This window comes from Musca autumnalis, unplaced genomic scaffold (genome assembly GCF_047663935.1).
Source record: "Musca autumnalis isolate F117 unplaced genomic scaffold, ASM4766393v1 scaffold_3, whole genome shotgun sequence".
Lineage (NCBI taxonomy): Eukaryota > Metazoa > Arthropoda > Insecta > Diptera > Muscidae > Musca > Musca autumnalis.
In genome coordinates, this window is record NW_027411866.1 from 127,248,369 (window position 1) to 127,266,861 (window position 18,493).

At 34.4% G+C, this 18,493-nt stretch overlaps 1 protein-coding gene across 1 annotated transcript; it reads right to left on the reverse strand.

Annotated features, from left to right (window-relative positions):
• Positions 1-3,831: 3,831 nt before the first annotated feature.
• On the reverse strand, positions 3,832-5,413 carry Rpt6 (26S proteasome regulatory subunit Rpt6). Its single transcript, XM_073974338.1, has 3 exons — positions 5,236-5,413; positions 5,035-5,176; positions 3,832-4,968 (listed from the first exon to the last, which is right to left on the reverse strand). Exons 1-3 carry the CDS (start codon positions 5,251-5,253, stop codon positions 3,914-3,916), a joined length of 1,215 nt encoding a protein of 404 aa, XP_073830439.1. The 5' UTR covers positions 5,254-5,413; the 3' UTR covers positions 3,832-3,913.
• Positions 5,414-18,493: the final 13,080 nt, after the last annotated feature.

An 18,493-nucleotide genomic window follows, 5' to 3' on the forward strand; every position in this document is an offset into this window, starting at 1 on the left:
AGACGGACGGACATGGCTATATCGATGTATAAAAAGGTACAAAGCCCAACTCGATCTTACAACTATTTTCATAATTTATTGTGAAAATTGACCTTGAAAAAATCAACAAATACGGACATCTACTATTAAAAAAATGCGAAATTCATTGGCGGCATTAAATATTTTTAATTCGTTTCAAAACCCTTTTATTACAATTAAAAAAGAAATATCTAAAAACCGTTATTTATTTTGGATATTATAATATTTGAATAAACAACTTAAATATTGAGAAGTAAAAATCCAAATATGGTCACTTTGGTCTGCTTTTATACACACTTAGGGGTAGTTTATGTCATATAACATGAACTTTTCCATCGTTATATATTCGCTAATATGTGCAATATTGGAGATTTTCCTTATGCAATTTACTCTGTGCGTCCACACCTGCAATAATGTAATAAAACTACGTCTCCACATTGCCTCCGTAGTTAGATATGGATTGATTTTATTTTGTGTCATATGACATTTACATATAGTGTAAACTACCCCTTACTAAACAAGAAACGTACATATATATACCAAAATGAATGTCTCGACGAGCTGAGTTGATCTGGCTATGTGTGTCCGTCCGTCAGTCCGTCCGTCTGTCCATCTAAACCTTGTAATCACGCTACAGGTCGCAATTTTGATCTGATCGTCACGAAATTTTGGATGTTGATGGGGGTCCCGGAGGGGAAGAAGCCTATTGATTTTGGTGATGGTCGGATAATATTTAGGGGTCGGAATGGGCAAAAAACTTATGTGGATTAAAAGACAACGTTTTTTTCCAAAGCGAATATCTCAGCTTCTATACAGGGTATACCAAAAGCAAAACCTGACGATAAAAGTAGAAAATATCACCTTTCTAATGATGTAAAGTAGGTTCTCGTAGGTGATCAAACAACGAAGATATCACAATAGTCGCAAATAAAACCCAAATTTTCATTTTTGCGATTTTAATTATAATGACGAATATCACAGGTTTGGGTTGGGACTTTCCAAAAACAAAGCCTGGCTATGAAAGTAGAAGATCCCATCTTTACAATGATGTAAACTAGGTAGGCGCAGGTGACCAAATAACGGAGATATCGCAATAGTCGGTAATATATCCCATGTTTCCACTTTTTTGGAAATCACGCTATAGGTCGCAATTTTGATCGGATCGTCACGAAATTTTGGGGGTTAATGGGCGTCACACAGATGAAGAAGCCTATTGATTTTGGTGATGGTCGGATAATATTTAGGAGTCGGAATGGGCAAAAAACTTATTTGGAGAAAAATACAACGTTTTTTCCTAAGCGAATATCTCAGCTTCTATATGGGGTATACCAAAAGCAAAACCTGACGATAAAAGTAGAAAATATCGCCTTTCTAATGAAGTAAAGTTGGTTCTCGTAGGTGATCAAACAACGAATATATCGCAATAGCCGCTAATAGAACTCAACTTTTTATTTTTGCGATTTAAATAATAACGACGAATATCACAGCTCCGGTTGGGGATCTTCCAAAAACAACCCAGCAAAATTTATTTGAAGTTGTTCCTTGTGAAGTAGTGATTGAATAGCTTTTTTTGAAGCAGTCCACGCAGAGTCATGAAAAATGCAGTCCGTTCTTCACATTTTGACAATGTCCGATTTGAATCCATTTCATAAATTTTTCACATTTTAGAAATTTCAAAATTTTGCAAAAAAAAAACTTAAAAAGACAAAGAACATAATTTGTTTCTTGTTAATTATAATAACAGCAATATGTTTGCATCCATAAAAAGTAATTTGTAAACAAAAAATAATAAAAGTGATTTCGAACTACATCTTTGTTTGTAGCCAAAGAAGTAGTTGAATCATATCATATGTTGTTGTGATTTATTCACTACAAAGAACTAATGCAAAATGTGTGCTTAAGAAGTAAATTAGACAGTATCCTCACTGCACCATGCCCTTGTAAAAATCATGACTTCTTTCACGTAAAAAGATGTAGTCCGAAATCACTTGCACTCATGATTTAACTACTTCTTTGGCTACAAACATTTTGCTGGGAAAGTCTGACTATGAAAGTAGAAAATCCCATCTTTACAGTGATGCAAAGTAGGTTGGCGTAATAATAATGACGAATATCAAAGCTTTGGTTCGGGACCTTCCAAAAGCAAAGTCTGACAATGAAAGTAAAAAAATTCCGTCATTACAATGATGTAAAGCAGGTTGGCGTAGGTATCCACATAAGGGAGATATCGCAATAGTCGGTAATACATCCCATTTTCCAAGTTTTTGGAAATCACGCTAAAGGTCGCAATTTTAATTGGATCGTCACGAAATTTTGGGTGTTTTTGGGGGTCCCACAGAGGAAAAACCTTTTGATTTTTGATAATGGTTGGATATTATTCAGGGGTCGGAATGTGAAAAAAAAAATATTTGGAAAAAAGACCAACGTTTTATTTCAAAATTAATTGGTCTGTTCCAGAACTCCAAGAATCTACTAATTTTTACAATTTTTTCCGATAACATAAAGGAAAAAATGCTATCGTAGTAAAAAATAGTAGATTCTTGCAGATTCTGGAACAAAGCAAATATCTCCCTTCTGTAGGAGGTATATCGAAAGCAAAACCTGGCAAGGAAAGTAGAAAATATCACCTTTACAACGGTGTGAAGTAGGTTGTCATATTTGGTCAAACAACAGAGATATCGCAATAGTCGGTAATGCATCCCTTTTTCCATTTTTATGCAATCACACTACGAAATTTTGATCGGATCCTCACGAAATTTTGGGGGTTGATGGGGGTCTAACAGAGAAAGAAGCCTATTGATGGTTGGCATACATCCCACTTTTCCATTTTTTATTTGGGTTGTACTGTCGATGAATGAATGAAATCTCATCTGGATTTCATTTGACGTTTAACCTATGGATTTGACAGTTGAAATTGAGTGGATTTCGTAAATGTAAACCAAGCATAGTACAGCTTTCGACATGAACTCCAACTCCACACCATTAAGGATTTCCGTCTCATGAATTACCGCAAAAATTTTCGTGTTTATCTTGTATTTATTTATTTTATAACAAGTTCTTAGAAATTTAAACAGTCTTTGTTTTTGTTTTTAGAGAAAAAAATGCTAACGCTGAAAAGGGATCAACCAAATGTTTATTTTTTTGTAGGGATCTCAAAAGCAACTGCTTATAAAATGTATCGAACGGAGCGCATTTTTAAAAATCTCTCGAAAGATGTTGTGAAATCATAACTCCAATTGCACAACTTCCAATTGTTTTGCTGGGTAAGAATAACCCCGAAAAAGTTCTAATGTAAACATGACGTAGAAAAAGAGCAATGTACAATTAACGAGGTAAACCAGTAAATTACATTACTTTATGTGATTTTATTTTTTACCCATGGCAGAACTACCAGGTAGTGGTATCACGCCAGCTGATCGAATATGAAAAGTCAAATCCCTTTATAAAAATATTATTTTTGTTGTAATTTCCCCAACAACATAAAGAAAGTTTTGACATAACATATTCAAATGTCACTACCTGGGTAATTGTGCCATGTTTTTACCCATTTGTTTACTGTTTGTAATGTTATTCTTTCACAATAATGCGTTTTAACGGATATTTACGCCATGGCCAAGTATTTGATCCTTCAACTGCAAATATGTACATGTCACAAAAAACAAACCTGCAAGATATGAGAATATACCGAATCCCAAAGATTTATTTCGCCCTATTTATAACATTGTATTATTTCACATTGTTCTAAAACAATTAATACAACTTTATTTAATTTTTTTTAACATAACATTTATTACATTTCAAAGCAAATGGAGATACAAACTTATAATAATTATTATTTTTAAGAAATATGTTATATCGATAGTATATTAAATTGTACATAAGAGAAATGCGCTGCTTATTTCCATAATTTCTTAATGGACATATTCTTTTCAGAGTCTTTCTGCATTACCTTGGCCACAGCCATTTCAAAATCTTCCTGTGTTACATGGACACGTCGCTCACGAAGGGCATACATACCAGCCTCTGTGCACACACCCTTAACTTCAGCACCCGATGCACCAGGCATAAGTTCGGCAATTTTACGCAAATTAATTCCGCGGGTAAGATTCATTTTACGTGAATGAATCTTAAGAATATCAAGACGAGCTTCTTCATTTGGTGGAGGGAATTCAATTTTACGATCAATACGACCTGGACGTAGCAGAGCCGGATCCAAAATATCAATACGATTTGTGGCCATAATAACTTTGATATTTTTGGTGGCCTCAAAACCATCCAATTGATTTAGCAACTCCAACATGGTACGTTGCACCTCAGAATCACCACCTGAACCGGATTCAATACGTGACGAACCAATGGAATCAATTTCATCCATGAAAATAATCGAGGGGGCATGTTCACGAGCCATAACGAACAATTCACGTACCATACGTGAACCTTCACCAATGAACTTCTGTACCAATTCCGAACCAGAGACACGAATGAAGGTACACTCTGTATGATGAGCAACGGCACGGGCGAGCAAAGTTTTTCCCGTACCAGGTGGACCATATAAGAGTACACCTTTGGGTTGGGCAATACCCAAGGCATCGAATAGTTCAGGATGTTTTACGGGCAATTCAATGACTTCCTTGATTTCCTTAATTTGTTTATCCAAACCACCAACCATTTCATATGTTGAGTCGGGCACCTTTTCCACCATCATAAGGGACACCAAGGGATCCACCTTGTTGGGTAGGATTTTGTGTAGGGTATAGCTTTCATTGCGCAAAGCAACACGGCAGTTGGGGGTAACATCGTTAATGTCAATATTCTTATCGATATCGACAACAAATTTTCCCTCGGGATGTACCTTTACCAAGACTTTTTTCTTATCCATTGGCTTGACAACTTCACCCACATAACTGCCTTGCTCTTGCAGCAGTTGCAATTCCTCACGCAACATGCGAACTGAAGGAGAACGAAAATTATCGGTTAACACTTAAAATTTTTGCAATAAATACATATTACACTTACCCTTGGCATTGAGTTCGTTACGTTGAGCCTGCAAACGTCTTAAATTTTGGGATTTTTCTGCCACAATCAATTGTAGTTCTTCAATTTTTTGTATGTAGTATGAGCGAAAACCTTCACCCTTACACACCGCATCAATGTCCATCTAAAATATTAAAAAATATTTACATTTTCTTTTACTTTTTGAATTTAACGATAACTTACCCGCTTTGTGACGGTCATTATTATTTTTTAGAATATTTTAATTGCTAATATCCGTATTTAATCACAATTTTTTCGATACCGCTTCCAATTTCTTCGAATGACAAGACGGAAATTTTTGCAAAGTCAACATGCAACGTTGTATTTCTTGGTAATCGAGTAGTTGTTTGTGACAGCTGTTAGAATAATCAATCAGACTCGATTAGTAGTTGGTTGTTGACATGGCACAATAATAAAGGTACAACGTAGAGTTGTACAATCTAGTTCATTTGAAAGATCTAGTTCAATAGTTCAGCTCTTTTAACTGAACTAGTTCAGTAATCTAGTTCATAGTTCACTATCCAGTTCAATCATTCTGATCATAATCGTTCAATCAAACGCATACATACACCAAATTACATACAAAATGTAAACAAACAATTCACAGTGATGCATTATTGTGAACAAACCAGAGGACTGCGTTGAATCAACGCAACTATGTAGTGTATCGCATAATTTCGTAAACAAATCATTGATTTTTACCAAGAGAATTTCCGTTAGCATAATTGAATCATCATAAATCAGCATACGCCAATGACTACCACAAGAATGCATTTCTTATCTCAAACAATCGGTTTGATTCCTTCATAAATGTGTGTGATCTACGAACTACCCGCTTGGGCGATGGACTAGTTCGGCATCGGAAACTCGTCGATTCTCAGCGTTACAGTAACTAGTTCCACTTCTGACCCTTCACAGTGCAATCAACTGTAAACTTTAACATGGGGATGTCATAGGAGGTAACCAATTGACACTATGCATTACCTGTAGGTGGTATTGTACTAGTTCCAGGTTTACAGTCATATACCAGTTTATTTATAAAAAAAGTGGTGGGAAATAGTCACACAACTGACGCTTCGTCGTTTACTTGGGGATATATAGGTGTTAATTGGTTCCCTTCGCATTACTTATGGGTCAATTGTGAACTAGTACCACTTACCTCTAGTTTAGTACTATTTAAATTGCGACAATTGGAATTGCTAGCGGGTAGAGAGAAGAAGAGGGCGATTTGCATATTTCCGTCGCACAGTGTCACGACCGTGGCCAAAAATGGTAAAAACTAAATACTTCGTTGAACAAATTTATTGATGGGGAGTGATAGAAAACAAATTAATTAAGATGAATCTGAATTTTGGTACTGATACGTGAAGTAGTTTTTGCTATATGAGGATTTAAATCTGACAATTTTAGTTAATACGTATTTTTGTGTTTTTTTTTTTTCTAAACATAATAAATTATATTATGCGTTAATATTTAAAATTTGAAAGTAACAGTCGCTGCAAAAATGGTTCCAAAGTTATCTTGGGATGTAATAAATTTAGCTACACTTTTGTTTGCATGTAAATATTAATCATATGGTGTTTACATTTACCCAAACATGTATTATTAAGTTTATTAATTTTCTGAAGCAAATTTTAAATTGAGTGGAGTGGGAAAAAAATTGTATAAAAGTGTATATCGATATTTTTTGCTGTATGAGTAGTAAAAAGTGAGTACTTCAAATATATAAAGGTCCCAGCTGCAGAGGTTAGCAGACGAATGTGTCATTTCTCTTTTTCAGCGACCACCTCACTGAGAGGATACCCCTTTTTTAACAAATCGTTTTGCGGTGTTGGCTATAGCGCGAAAACGAATGAACCGATCATCATATATTTTTGTGTGCTTATTAAGTTCCTAATAATCTTGCTTTAAAACGAGAGAATTTTAAAAATATCAACTTTAAAAAAAAATTGTGAACAGCGAAATTCAAAATTCAATTTTTTACAAAAAAATGAACGTTTTTTGACCACTAATCGGTCAAAACAATTATTTAAAGGAAATTTCTCATATATAAAGACAAAAGTTTGATATATTCAATATGCTCACAAACAATATGAAGACTAAACACCAAATTTCAGTCATATCGGGTGGATATTGAGGCCACAACCATCAAAATACCGAAAATGAGGAGGCACGGTTCTATGGGGGCTATAGGAAGACGAGGACCTATACCGACATATTTCTGGTGGAAGGTTATAAGTCCCCCAACGGAGACTTAATACCAATTTTCAGCCATTTCGGTGTGATAATCAGGCTAAAACCTCGAAAATACCGAAAATCGGGAGGTACCGTCCTATGGGGGCTATATGAAGGCGTGGACCTATGCAGACAAATTTCAAGGTGAAGGTATAATGCCCCCTACGAAGACTAAATACCAAATTTCAGCAATTTCGTTGTAATAATGAGGCTAAAATCTTCAAAATACCGATAATCGGGAGGTACCGTTGTATGGGGGCTATATCAAATGTGGACCTAAGCCCACAATTCTCTGTTGGAATGTTTGATACCTCTGCCGAAGACTAACCACAAAATTTGAATACTTTCGGTTGGTCATTGTGTCTAAAACATTAAAAATACCGAAAATCGGGAGGTACGGTTCTATGGGGGCTATATCAAAACGTGGACCGACCAACCCAATTTTTTGCCCTGAAGATTGTAAGTCAATAATAGGTACGTGTACCAAAATTGATGCACCTACGACAACTCCTTCTATTTTTGGCCACAGTTAATATGAACTCGCGACATTGTGCGTCGTATTCCTTTTTTATACCTGAACAATATGAATAATATGAACGAAGATATTCATTCCATCAACACTAGCTTCTGTTATTGGATGCTTCATTTATATTAAAGTTATGAAGAAAATGTAAATGTGAATTATTTATTAGTATACTAATCTGTGATCGTTAATGTACAAACAAACACCACATGAAGAGAGAGTAGTAATCCTACAAGGCATAAAGTATGAGAGAACTGAAAACAAAAACAACACAGTTGTCTAAACATAGCTGTCTACAAATATGGGGAATTTACGAGAGAGGTGTGTTGTTGTGTTATACACAGGCTGTGCTAGCTAAACAGAGAATGCGTTTGTTTTGGTGTTACGACAACGTACATAGGCGCACATAACTATGATTCATTTGATGTGTTTAGATTTTTTATGTGTTTTCGATTGTTTTTCTTTTCGCTAGTTGCATGGCCCAATTATAAAGGTCCTCTCTCAAAAACAAATGATTTTGATTTGAGCTGTCAAAATTCATACTTGCCCAGTGGGAAAATGTAATCGATGGGAATCGAACGGGTAATACAGAGCCACTATGATTTAGTCCCAATTTACATTAGGCGAGTTTACTTGCGGCAATTGTCAGTTTGATGGAGAGAGAGGTGAGGCATATGGTAACCCTTTGCCTCTCAGCCCCCTCTCTCACCTACAAACTGACAATTGCCGCAAGTAAACTCGCCTAATGTAAATTGGGACTTATTGATTACCTAATAGAGTTGTATAGTTCATGAACGAACTAGTTCAATTGAACGATTCATTGAAAAGAGCGTATGAACTAGATCAGTCGATATAGTTCATTATAGTTCAATAGTTCACTGAACTATAATCAGTCGGTGACCGTACGATCAACGAACGATTCACAATCTAGTTCAACAAGTCGTTCACAAATACATAAAGTGACGGCGTCGTCTATGTTAAGGGATGCCTTCGTAATGTGATCAGTATGTTTGGATCAAGGTACAAAGCTTTTTCGCAATGACAATTTCTACGCACACACACACAACATACAATTTTTTGCCAGCCACCTAAATGAAGGATGTTTTTTCTAAAATGAATTAATCTTTCTTTAAGAATGCAATAAAACTATGTAAATGTAATATTTTTGTTATGGAGTAGTTAAATTATATTAGTCTTTTGTTTGTTTGTATTTGGTGAATGTATGCGTTTTCATCAAACGACCGATTAAGAGCCGCCGGTGAACGAATTTTAGCCGAATGACTGAACTGGACAGTGAACTTTGAACTAGATTACTGACCTAGTTCAGTTTAAAGAGCTGAGCTATTGAACTAGATCTTTCAAATGAACTAGATTGTACAACTCTATTACCTAATACATTAAGTCTGTCTGGTTACTTTCCCAGCAAGAATTGTCCAGCAAGAACTTTTTCAGAGAGTAAGGGGTTTTTATTCTCTTTTGCTAGAAAATGTTTCAAAGTAAACAGACACCTTCCCAGCAAAAACCAGCAAGCAATCAGCTGACTTGCCAAAACAGAACAATTTGTCCGCCAACAAAGGAAGCAAACACGTTGTATTTTATTAAAAATAAAAAAGAAAATGAAACAAAAAAGTATTTTTCCACTTTACACATTTGTTTCCATAAAACAATACAATTAGACTATGTTATTTCCACAATAAAATTGTTTTTAATGTTCACAAACATAAATCAACAAAAAACTAAAAACAGCTGATTGATTGTTTTCAGGAAGAAGAAGAGCTTGCAAGTGCTTGCTAGAAGAAATTTGTCCAGCAAGAATTTGCAAGCTCTCAGTGAAAGAACTGTCAAAATGTCTCTCTCGAATCGCTCTCTTTTGCTGGTTTTTTTGTGTTAACAGACGACTTCCAGCAACAATTGGTACAAATTGTTACAAATTTTAGGGTAACCAGACACAGCTATTATTCGTAACACGGTGCATGTCCTAGGAAAATAATATATTCCTTTATAGTATCCATAGAAAGCATCGTGTAATCAATGGGTATATTCTTTTATAGTTCTTTAGTAATATATAATGGAATTCATATACTGGAATGCATCGTATTATGTATGTATTCTCTTTTTATAAATAATTTATTCCCCCGTATGCCTTAAGTAGTTCATTGCATTAAAATAGAAAACCATTAATTTTAATTAATTTTTTATTTATATTTAGAAATATAAGAGCTCTGTTCCTTTACGTGCAAGAATCTTCAAGTTTTACCACTTTTTACTCGAAAAGCGTTCCTTTACTTCTGACACCACACAATTCGTGTGAGAGCAGTTCACAACTTTTGCTACTTTTGCCGGTTTTGCCATTTTCAAAAGTAAAGGAACAGACCAAAGGATTTTATGTAGTTTAAAAAGTATTCATAGAATACAAAAAAAGAATATTCATTCATTAAAAACAGAAATTAAAATAGTTCATTACATTTTTTTTTTACAAAATTACGTCTTTATTGTTACGCGACACAAACAAAACTAGCAAATTTATGCTGCGATTTAAAGGCGTCGGCAGATAACGGGATTACAAAAAAATAAAAAAAAATACAAAAAGAAACATTGCATTCCCTTGTCGTATCCAGTGGGAATGTAAGAGGTAATTAATATGAATTTTTTGTCAAGTGGAATTACTCGTTCGATTCTTTACGGTATATTATATAACGTATCTTCTATAATATATTTAATAATTTAACTTTTTGTCCAATTATATTCTTTTCTCGATTCTTACGGATACGTTTTGGAACGCATTGCTTATAATGCGTTAATAAATATATTTTCAATGTAATATGTTCCCAATTTTCCCACTGGGTTGTTTTTGTTTGAATTCGCTTGAGAGAGGACCTGTATAATTGGGCCATGGCTAGTTGTATGCATAAAGCTGAGTACATATTGCCAGTTTTGAATGACAGCTTTGTTGGTGCTTGCTAATGTGGCCGTTCATTCTTGTCATTCATCATGCAACCACAAAATGTTTTGTGGTTGATGGACGGTTGGACAGTAATCGATAACTGCAAAATATCGACATTCAAAACTGACAATGTGTACTGCTCTTAAAATATACTCGAAACGAAGTCAACACGAACAATTCAAGCAAGAGGTAGTCATTTGTACGAAACAGTAAAGTCTTACATACAATGCGTTAAATATGAATCAGCAATGGTTGTGTTTGACTTTCAACAGAAAAGAGAGTGGTGGTGCGTACTAGTATCGCTTTTTCTTGTGTCTACCGCAATTCATAAAATTGGCACCGGTTGCAGGTCACTGGAACAGACATTACATACAATAAGGAACAAATTGAATACTCTACCAGCTGGCGGAAAAAATCTGATTTTTTTTTTTTTTGAATTGTAAGTTTTTTGTAAGTAGCCGGCCTTCGGCCGGGTATTTGAGACTATGGACAGGAGCCCAATTTAGGGCACGGGAACAACATTTGTTTAATTTACAATATGTTCTTGCTTTAACAAGGGAATTTTCGAAACTTCAAACTTTATATTTTTGTAATCAGGACGTAAAGATCTACCTGTGGTAAACATTTCATATTTATCGGCCAGCTGGTAGAGTATTCAATTTATTGCTCTGTTCCTTTACGTGTCTGAGGTTGACATTTCTTACCATTTTTAACCTGTAAAGTGTTCCCTTACTTTTAATAGCATACAATTTATATGATAGCAGTTTACCACTTTTACCATTTTCTGCCACTGTTACCATTTTTTAAAGTAAAGGACATGGTACAATTAGAAAGGTAGATGCATCGGCGAATTGCTACAACAAAGCAACTTTTTTTGTAATGTAAACTGTCAAAATTTTCGTCAAATGGTCTCTTGTTGTCTCTTTTTATCGCTTGTGTTTGACTATAAAGTGTAGTCATGCTATCTCTTTCTTGCCGAATCATATGGTTTTTTGTTTTGATTTTTCATAGCGAATTCCTAGTTTTTTGACGTTTTAGATTCGATCAGCTGGGCCGATGCATGTACCTTTCCAATTGTACCATGGTAAAGGAACAGACCATGGTACAAATACACAGGTAGCCGCATCGGCAATTGTTGGCAACATAAGATGTCAAAATTTGACATCAATTCAATGCAGTTGACACATTATGTTACCATCAGCTGGCATGATAATGCTACCTGTGTTATTGTACCATGGAACAGACCATGGTACAATAATATATAAGGTAGGTCACAGCTAACAGCTGATTACAATTGTTTTCTTGTTATGGTATATTCTGTCAAAAGCAGGGTTGACATTTTTTACTGTTGTTGACATTATGCAATTATAAAGGTAGATGGAACGGTGAATTGTTCCAACAAAAAACTGCTTTAACACGATATGTAAAACTTGCGAATGAACTATTTGTCAAGTATTACAAATATTGTAAAATTTCTAGCTGAAATGTCGCCGTATATGCAAATCGGATGCCAGCAATCACAATGGTAGATCAGCCAAACTTTTCAAGTAGAAGATAAGAGAATGGCATTTTTGTTGTTTTGTTATTTTTGCAACACTTATCTAGCTATAATATTCTGGAGCATCACTGAAGTGATTTTTTTTTACTCTATTTGGTACTTTTAAAATAAACAGTGAAGTTCTAAATGCCATATGTTGTTGTAAAACCGACTAACTATGAATATACATATACCATGGTACAAATACACAGGTAGCCGCATCGGCAATTGTTGGTAACATAAGATGTCAAAATTTGACATCAATTCAATGCAATTGACACATTATATTACCATCATGTTGTTGTAAAACCGACTAACTATGAATATACATATACCATGGTACAAATACACAGGTAGCCGCATCGGCAATTGTTGGTAACATAAGATGTCAAAATTTGACATCAATTCAATGCAATTGACACATTATATTACCATCAGCTGGCTTGATAATACAGGTAGCATTATCAGGCCAGCTGATGGTAACATAATATGTCAAGTGCATTGAATTGATGTCAAATTTTGACACCTTATGTTACCAACAATTGCCGAAGCGGCTACCTGTGTATTTGTACCATGATATACCTTTATTATTGATCCATGTCATTTGAAATTTTAAGCCATGGCTACTGGATAGAGCTAGCAAACCATCGATATTCCCAACATTAGATATTTTCGATATAATATTTTAAAATATCGATTGCTATCGATATTATCGTTAAGTTGTCAACAACATTAATTTGGAGATGAAAATGGCGGAAATATCCACGCTTTTCTTGACATTTTGCACAAGTAGTTCAACAGAAATGTAAAGGAGAATAAACAATTGCTTACTTTTACTTTTCCGAAAATGTGTACCTGTAACTACGGACTTAAGGCCTGTGTACATAAGCTGCTCTGCCTGATTGCCTTGCTTTCCTGCTTCATTAAAAATTATTCTTTACTTTCTCACACACACAAAACCGAAAAGTAGCGAAATTTCTATTTATTTCAATGAATTTTAGGTTAGAGATTTTTGTTCCGATAATATCGATAGGCAAAACTATCTATCGATATTTAATTTTTAAAAAATAATCGATTTTATCGATAGTGCCATCGATTTTTTGCCAGCTCTACTACTAGGTTATGCCTTGTTCGGACTGACGGTAATTCGTTGTTCGACCCCAAATTACAATATAATTACTTCATTTCCCATACAAAATTTTGAGAACGAAAAACGATTTGTGTACTTTGTTCAATTTAAATTACTCTCAGAACGACTGTAAAATATGTCCCATCTCTAACAAATGAGAGAATTTATCGAAATAAATTAATTATGACAGGAAAAATATAAAATTTAAAATTTATTAAAAACCCAAAATTTTTTAGTAAAACTGCAAAACCTGAATGAAAAGTAAACGGTTTAAGGACTAATAAACATTCAAATCATAGCAAATTTTCTATTTTCGTTTATTGCAGTTGCATTTCTTGTCCATCGTTTCAAATTCGCGTACAAATTTAAAAACAAAATTCAAATGCCTGCCAGAAAGTCTGTATACCAAAAAGTTATTTTGGCAGGTCTCTCTCTCTCTCTCTCTCGTTAATTTTGAAAATAGAAAAATATTTTTATTTGCTGAAAACACCAAAATTGTGAGAAAAATAGAAAAGATGAATGAAAATAATGTAATTAAATATTAAATAGATATCTGAAAGAAGGACAAATAGTTTTTCAGTTCATATCAATCATGATGAAATTATAAGGTGGCGTAAAACGACCAGCTGATTGATTTCAATCTGTCAATTTTTATGTTATTGTGAATCATTTGTATGAAAACATAAACAAACATTTTGACATATTGAAGAATTTTCGGCCAAAATACAGTTGTTGTTGTGCTACTTACGTGACCTTATAAATAGATCTTGATATCAATTAATTTTACTCGTCTTTTCTACGAAACTTTCTTTAAAATCAGAAAATAAAAAGTATGAAAATATGAATCATGTTGCTATGAATTGTGTACCATGTCGTATGAACGGGTAAATTCGTGTACGTAATTATGAGAACGAACTACGTGATTCAAATTCTAGTATGAACATGGCATTATATTTTTCAGCGATTTTCATACCTGGCCTACCCCTACTTTATTATACCATGATAGGTATCGTGGTATAATAAAGTAGAGGTAGGCCAGGTATGAAAATCGCTGAAATGTTCCAGAACCTGCAAGAAGCTATTATTTTTTACTACGACAACATTTTTTCCTTTATGCTATCGACAAAAATATTAAAAATTAGTAGATTCTTGCGGTTGTGGAACAGACAAATTATTTTGACATGTCTCTCTCTTTAATTTTGAAAACAAATGGTCTGTTCCAGTACTGCAAGAATCTACTAATTTTTACTATTTTTTCCGATAACATAAAGGAAAAAATGTTATCGTAGTAAAAAATAGTAGCTTCTTGCAGGTTCTGGAACAGAGCAAAAACATATAAAGAAAGTTGAAAATTGAACTTATGGAAAAAATGAATGAAAAGTGTGTAGTTAAATATAGAATATACATTTGAAGGAATGTCTATTGCTTTTCCTGTTCATTTAAAGTATATTTTATGTGTGTTTCGGTTCAAATTTACGTGAAATCTAGGAAACAAAAATGGAAGAAATTTTGTTTTGTTTCAGTTAATTACGAATGGTGTCGTGGAAAAGGGCTAATTCGTGTACGTCGTTCGACAGGCGAACAACGTAATTGAAGCGCTCGTGTGAACATGACATTATTCCCAGCAAAAAGTTTGCATCCGCAGATGCCGTTAAATCACTAGAAGAATTGCCGCTGGAGTACATGATGTAGTGTTTTGGATTGAATTTAAATGCAGTCTAAAGATGTTATAAAATGCAAGCCATTGCAAAAATCCCAAAATAAATAAAATACATTGCTTATTCGTGTAACACAAGAATATTAACTTTATTACATTAACACAAATTATAAAAACTGTAATGACTGTGGCCAATCCAATCCCTCTGAATTTTTTTTTAATATTAGGTAGCAGTGTAAACCATATTGCAGGCAGAATGGTGTGCTGGGATATGCCGGCCCACTCCCACCTCCTCTTATCTTCGATTACTCTTCACTCTACCCTCTTTCTTTAATTCTCTTTTACACTGGCATTAACCCTGCATTTACAAATGACAGGACAATTCAGTACATGTATTGATTGTCAAAATCCCACAACTTGCCTGTGTGACGTAGGCGTCCAGACAACTGCGAAAACAGTTGTAAATTATGAATGAAAATCACCGATTTCTTTTTGTTTTCCGTTTACATATTTTGTTTGGTACATATTCTTTTGTTTTCAGCACATTTGAATTATCATCTCACTTCTTTTTCACAAAAATGTCAAAAATTTGTCAACCCGGCTGTCTGTGAAAAACTGATGGACAGCTGAGAGACAAACGACAAATGTATGCATGTGTTAGTGAATCAGAGTTGTATTTGAAGACAAACTGTCTGGTGTAAACGTCTAGTAAGTCTCAGTTACTATTGTATGCAGTTACATCTTCTACCCCCACCATGGGGTAATATCTATGTGGGTGTTAATACCCTTGTGTTGGGTAGAACAGTAGCTCACTTTTAGTCGTAGGTTGCGTAAGATCGACAGTAGCCCAGAGGGTAGCACATCGATCTACAACACTAGCAGCCCAGGTTCGAGCCCTGCATCTGGTATTACTTTTTTTTAATTTTTTCCCACATTACACAAGTTTGTTTCTTTTTTGTGAGCTTCTTAGTATTACTAATACAGATGAACCAATTAATATATAAACGGGTCATATTCTAGACGATAACCGTAAAGGTTTCATTCTCTAATGTCCCCCTGAAGACTGAGCCGTGGTGAATTTTGTTCTTCTCTACCCTTCTTGTTCACAGAGAGGCTTGGAAGCACAACCACCAAAATGATTTCGATCTTTCTTTTCGTGAACTTGGACCAAACCACATCATAAAGAAGTAGAGCAATAAAGCGATAAAAAAAACTACGTCTGCTAAATAGAGCTGTGACCAGAGTGTTAAATAAATTATTAACTCAATTATTCCAAGTGAATTTTATTAACTAACTTTAGAACACCCAAAACGACGTGAATGTATTAACGCATACGGTAATTTCCGAAGTATTCTTTGAAAATATTTAGTTAAACATAAACTTCTTATAGAAAAGAAAGAAAACTTCGTCTAATATTGTCACTATTTGAGTGTACAAATTGATGCAACACCCTATCATCGAATCTGACTAGAGTCGCTGTTGTCTAAATCAAATTTTTGTATTCAGAATTAACAATTGTGCACAGGTAAATTCCGTTTTTTATCCCAAGCATCCTGGAAATTGTTATAATTCTGTCGTTTTTCAATCTCCAGCCCACTTGCCGCGAACCTTACCTCCCTGTTGTATCATTGGAGTTGGTGGTACCCGCAGCCACAGAGGGCTGTGCATCTGGTATTATTAAATTCCCTAAATAACATATAACATCCAGAGGCATATTCATAACTCTTGGCAACCAGACCTGTTGTACAAATGTTTATGGTGTGCCAAACTAAGTCGACATATAATTGAATACAAATATCTGTCATGCCAGCCTTACTTTGGAATACTTAATACTACTTCGTATCATCGTAACCATAACCTCTAAATACAAGGAGTATTATCTAACGACAAGTACTGAATTTTCCTTGAGAAACATCGATCGTGAAGCTGTTTTAGAATAAGTTAAAGGAATAAGTCTATTATATCTGCTTGTATAAAAGGATTCACAGTATCAAGGCATATAATAAGCACCAATTAAATTTACTTAATACAGCCACATGAGTCTGCAGAAAAGTTCTTCGAGGCCTCGACGTCTTTCAAGGATAACTACCAAAAGTGGTAAGTGCAACAAATCTGTATAATTGATTGTGACACAAGAATGAGTTGTCTTTTATATGCCAATGTCTAAAAAAATACGTGAAATCTTAAGTCTTGTGGAAGTTATCTGCAATTTGCGTAAGAAAAAATATATATTTTTTGTTGTTGTCGAAAAGGAATGTCGTAATAGCTTACATTGCGAAGTTTTTCTATAACTTAAGATTTTGTTGTTTTCATACATGATTGCCCTTTTTTTCGAGGGAATAACTACAGATAGAGCTTTTGAAATTACCATTTATTGGTTAGTTATTATGAATTTTTATACTTTGCAATGGTAAATTCTATACTACATTTCTCAGTTCTTTGATTATTTTACACTTAAATTTAGAGAGAGTAGGTACGGAGACATTAAGGGGACCCGAACCCCCCTCCTGACTGCAGCTAGTTTTTATGGCTCCCAGTCCTCTTGATGGCCCGAAAACTTTCTAGAATTTTTGTTTAATTATTTTTCTGCCTGCCTCTCATACAGTGGTTACATTAGGGACCCCTAGTAAACCATTTTGTACATTACAAAACTATCCATGAAATTTGATCGTAACTAAGTTGACTTCCTCTACTCTGCTTTTTATGACATCGAAATTGATATTGCTTCTTCATCCAAATGGTTTTTCATTTTTCCTCCAACTTCAGTTCAGATTTCCAAAAAACTCCAACTCCACTTCAAAAATAATTTGCGTCTCGTGAATTACAGCAATGTTCATAACTTTAGTTTGTATTTCCTTATTTTTTATAAAACAAATTCTTAGAATTTTAACACTCTTTCTTGTGTTCAGAAAAAAAGACTGCGACTGTAGGGATAAAAAAATTGGCTTGCTTGGCTAGGGATCTTTAAGCGAGTGCTTCCAAAATGTATCGAACGCAGTACATTTTCATAACTCCGTGTGGACTGCATCGAAGGATGTATTGAAATCATAACTCTGCATTGCACTACTTCCAAACTTTTTTGCTGGGTTATTAATTGGAACGTTTTTAAATTTATTAGGTTCCATGGCAGAACTACCAGGTAGTGGTATCACACCAGCTGATCGAATATGAAAAGTCAAATCCCTTTATAAAAAAATTATTTTTGTTGTAATTTCCCCAACAACATAAAGAAAGTTTTGACATAACATATTCAAAATTTTACGATGCCACTACCTGGGTAATTGTGCCATGTTAGGTTCGGGTCATGGTGTAATAATAGGTGTGTACGATAACTTTCCCAACAATAATTACTCAATTCTAATTGGCATCGAAATCACTCTATACATAATGTGTTACATTCTACACTTCATATATTT

Coding starts and splice junctions, on each gene's coding strand:
- Rpt6 (XM_073974338.1), bottom strand. Junction 4,969..5,034: donor TAACGAACTCAATGCCAAGG/GTAAGTGTAATA, acceptor GTTCTCCTTCAG/TTCGCATGTTGCGTGAGGAA.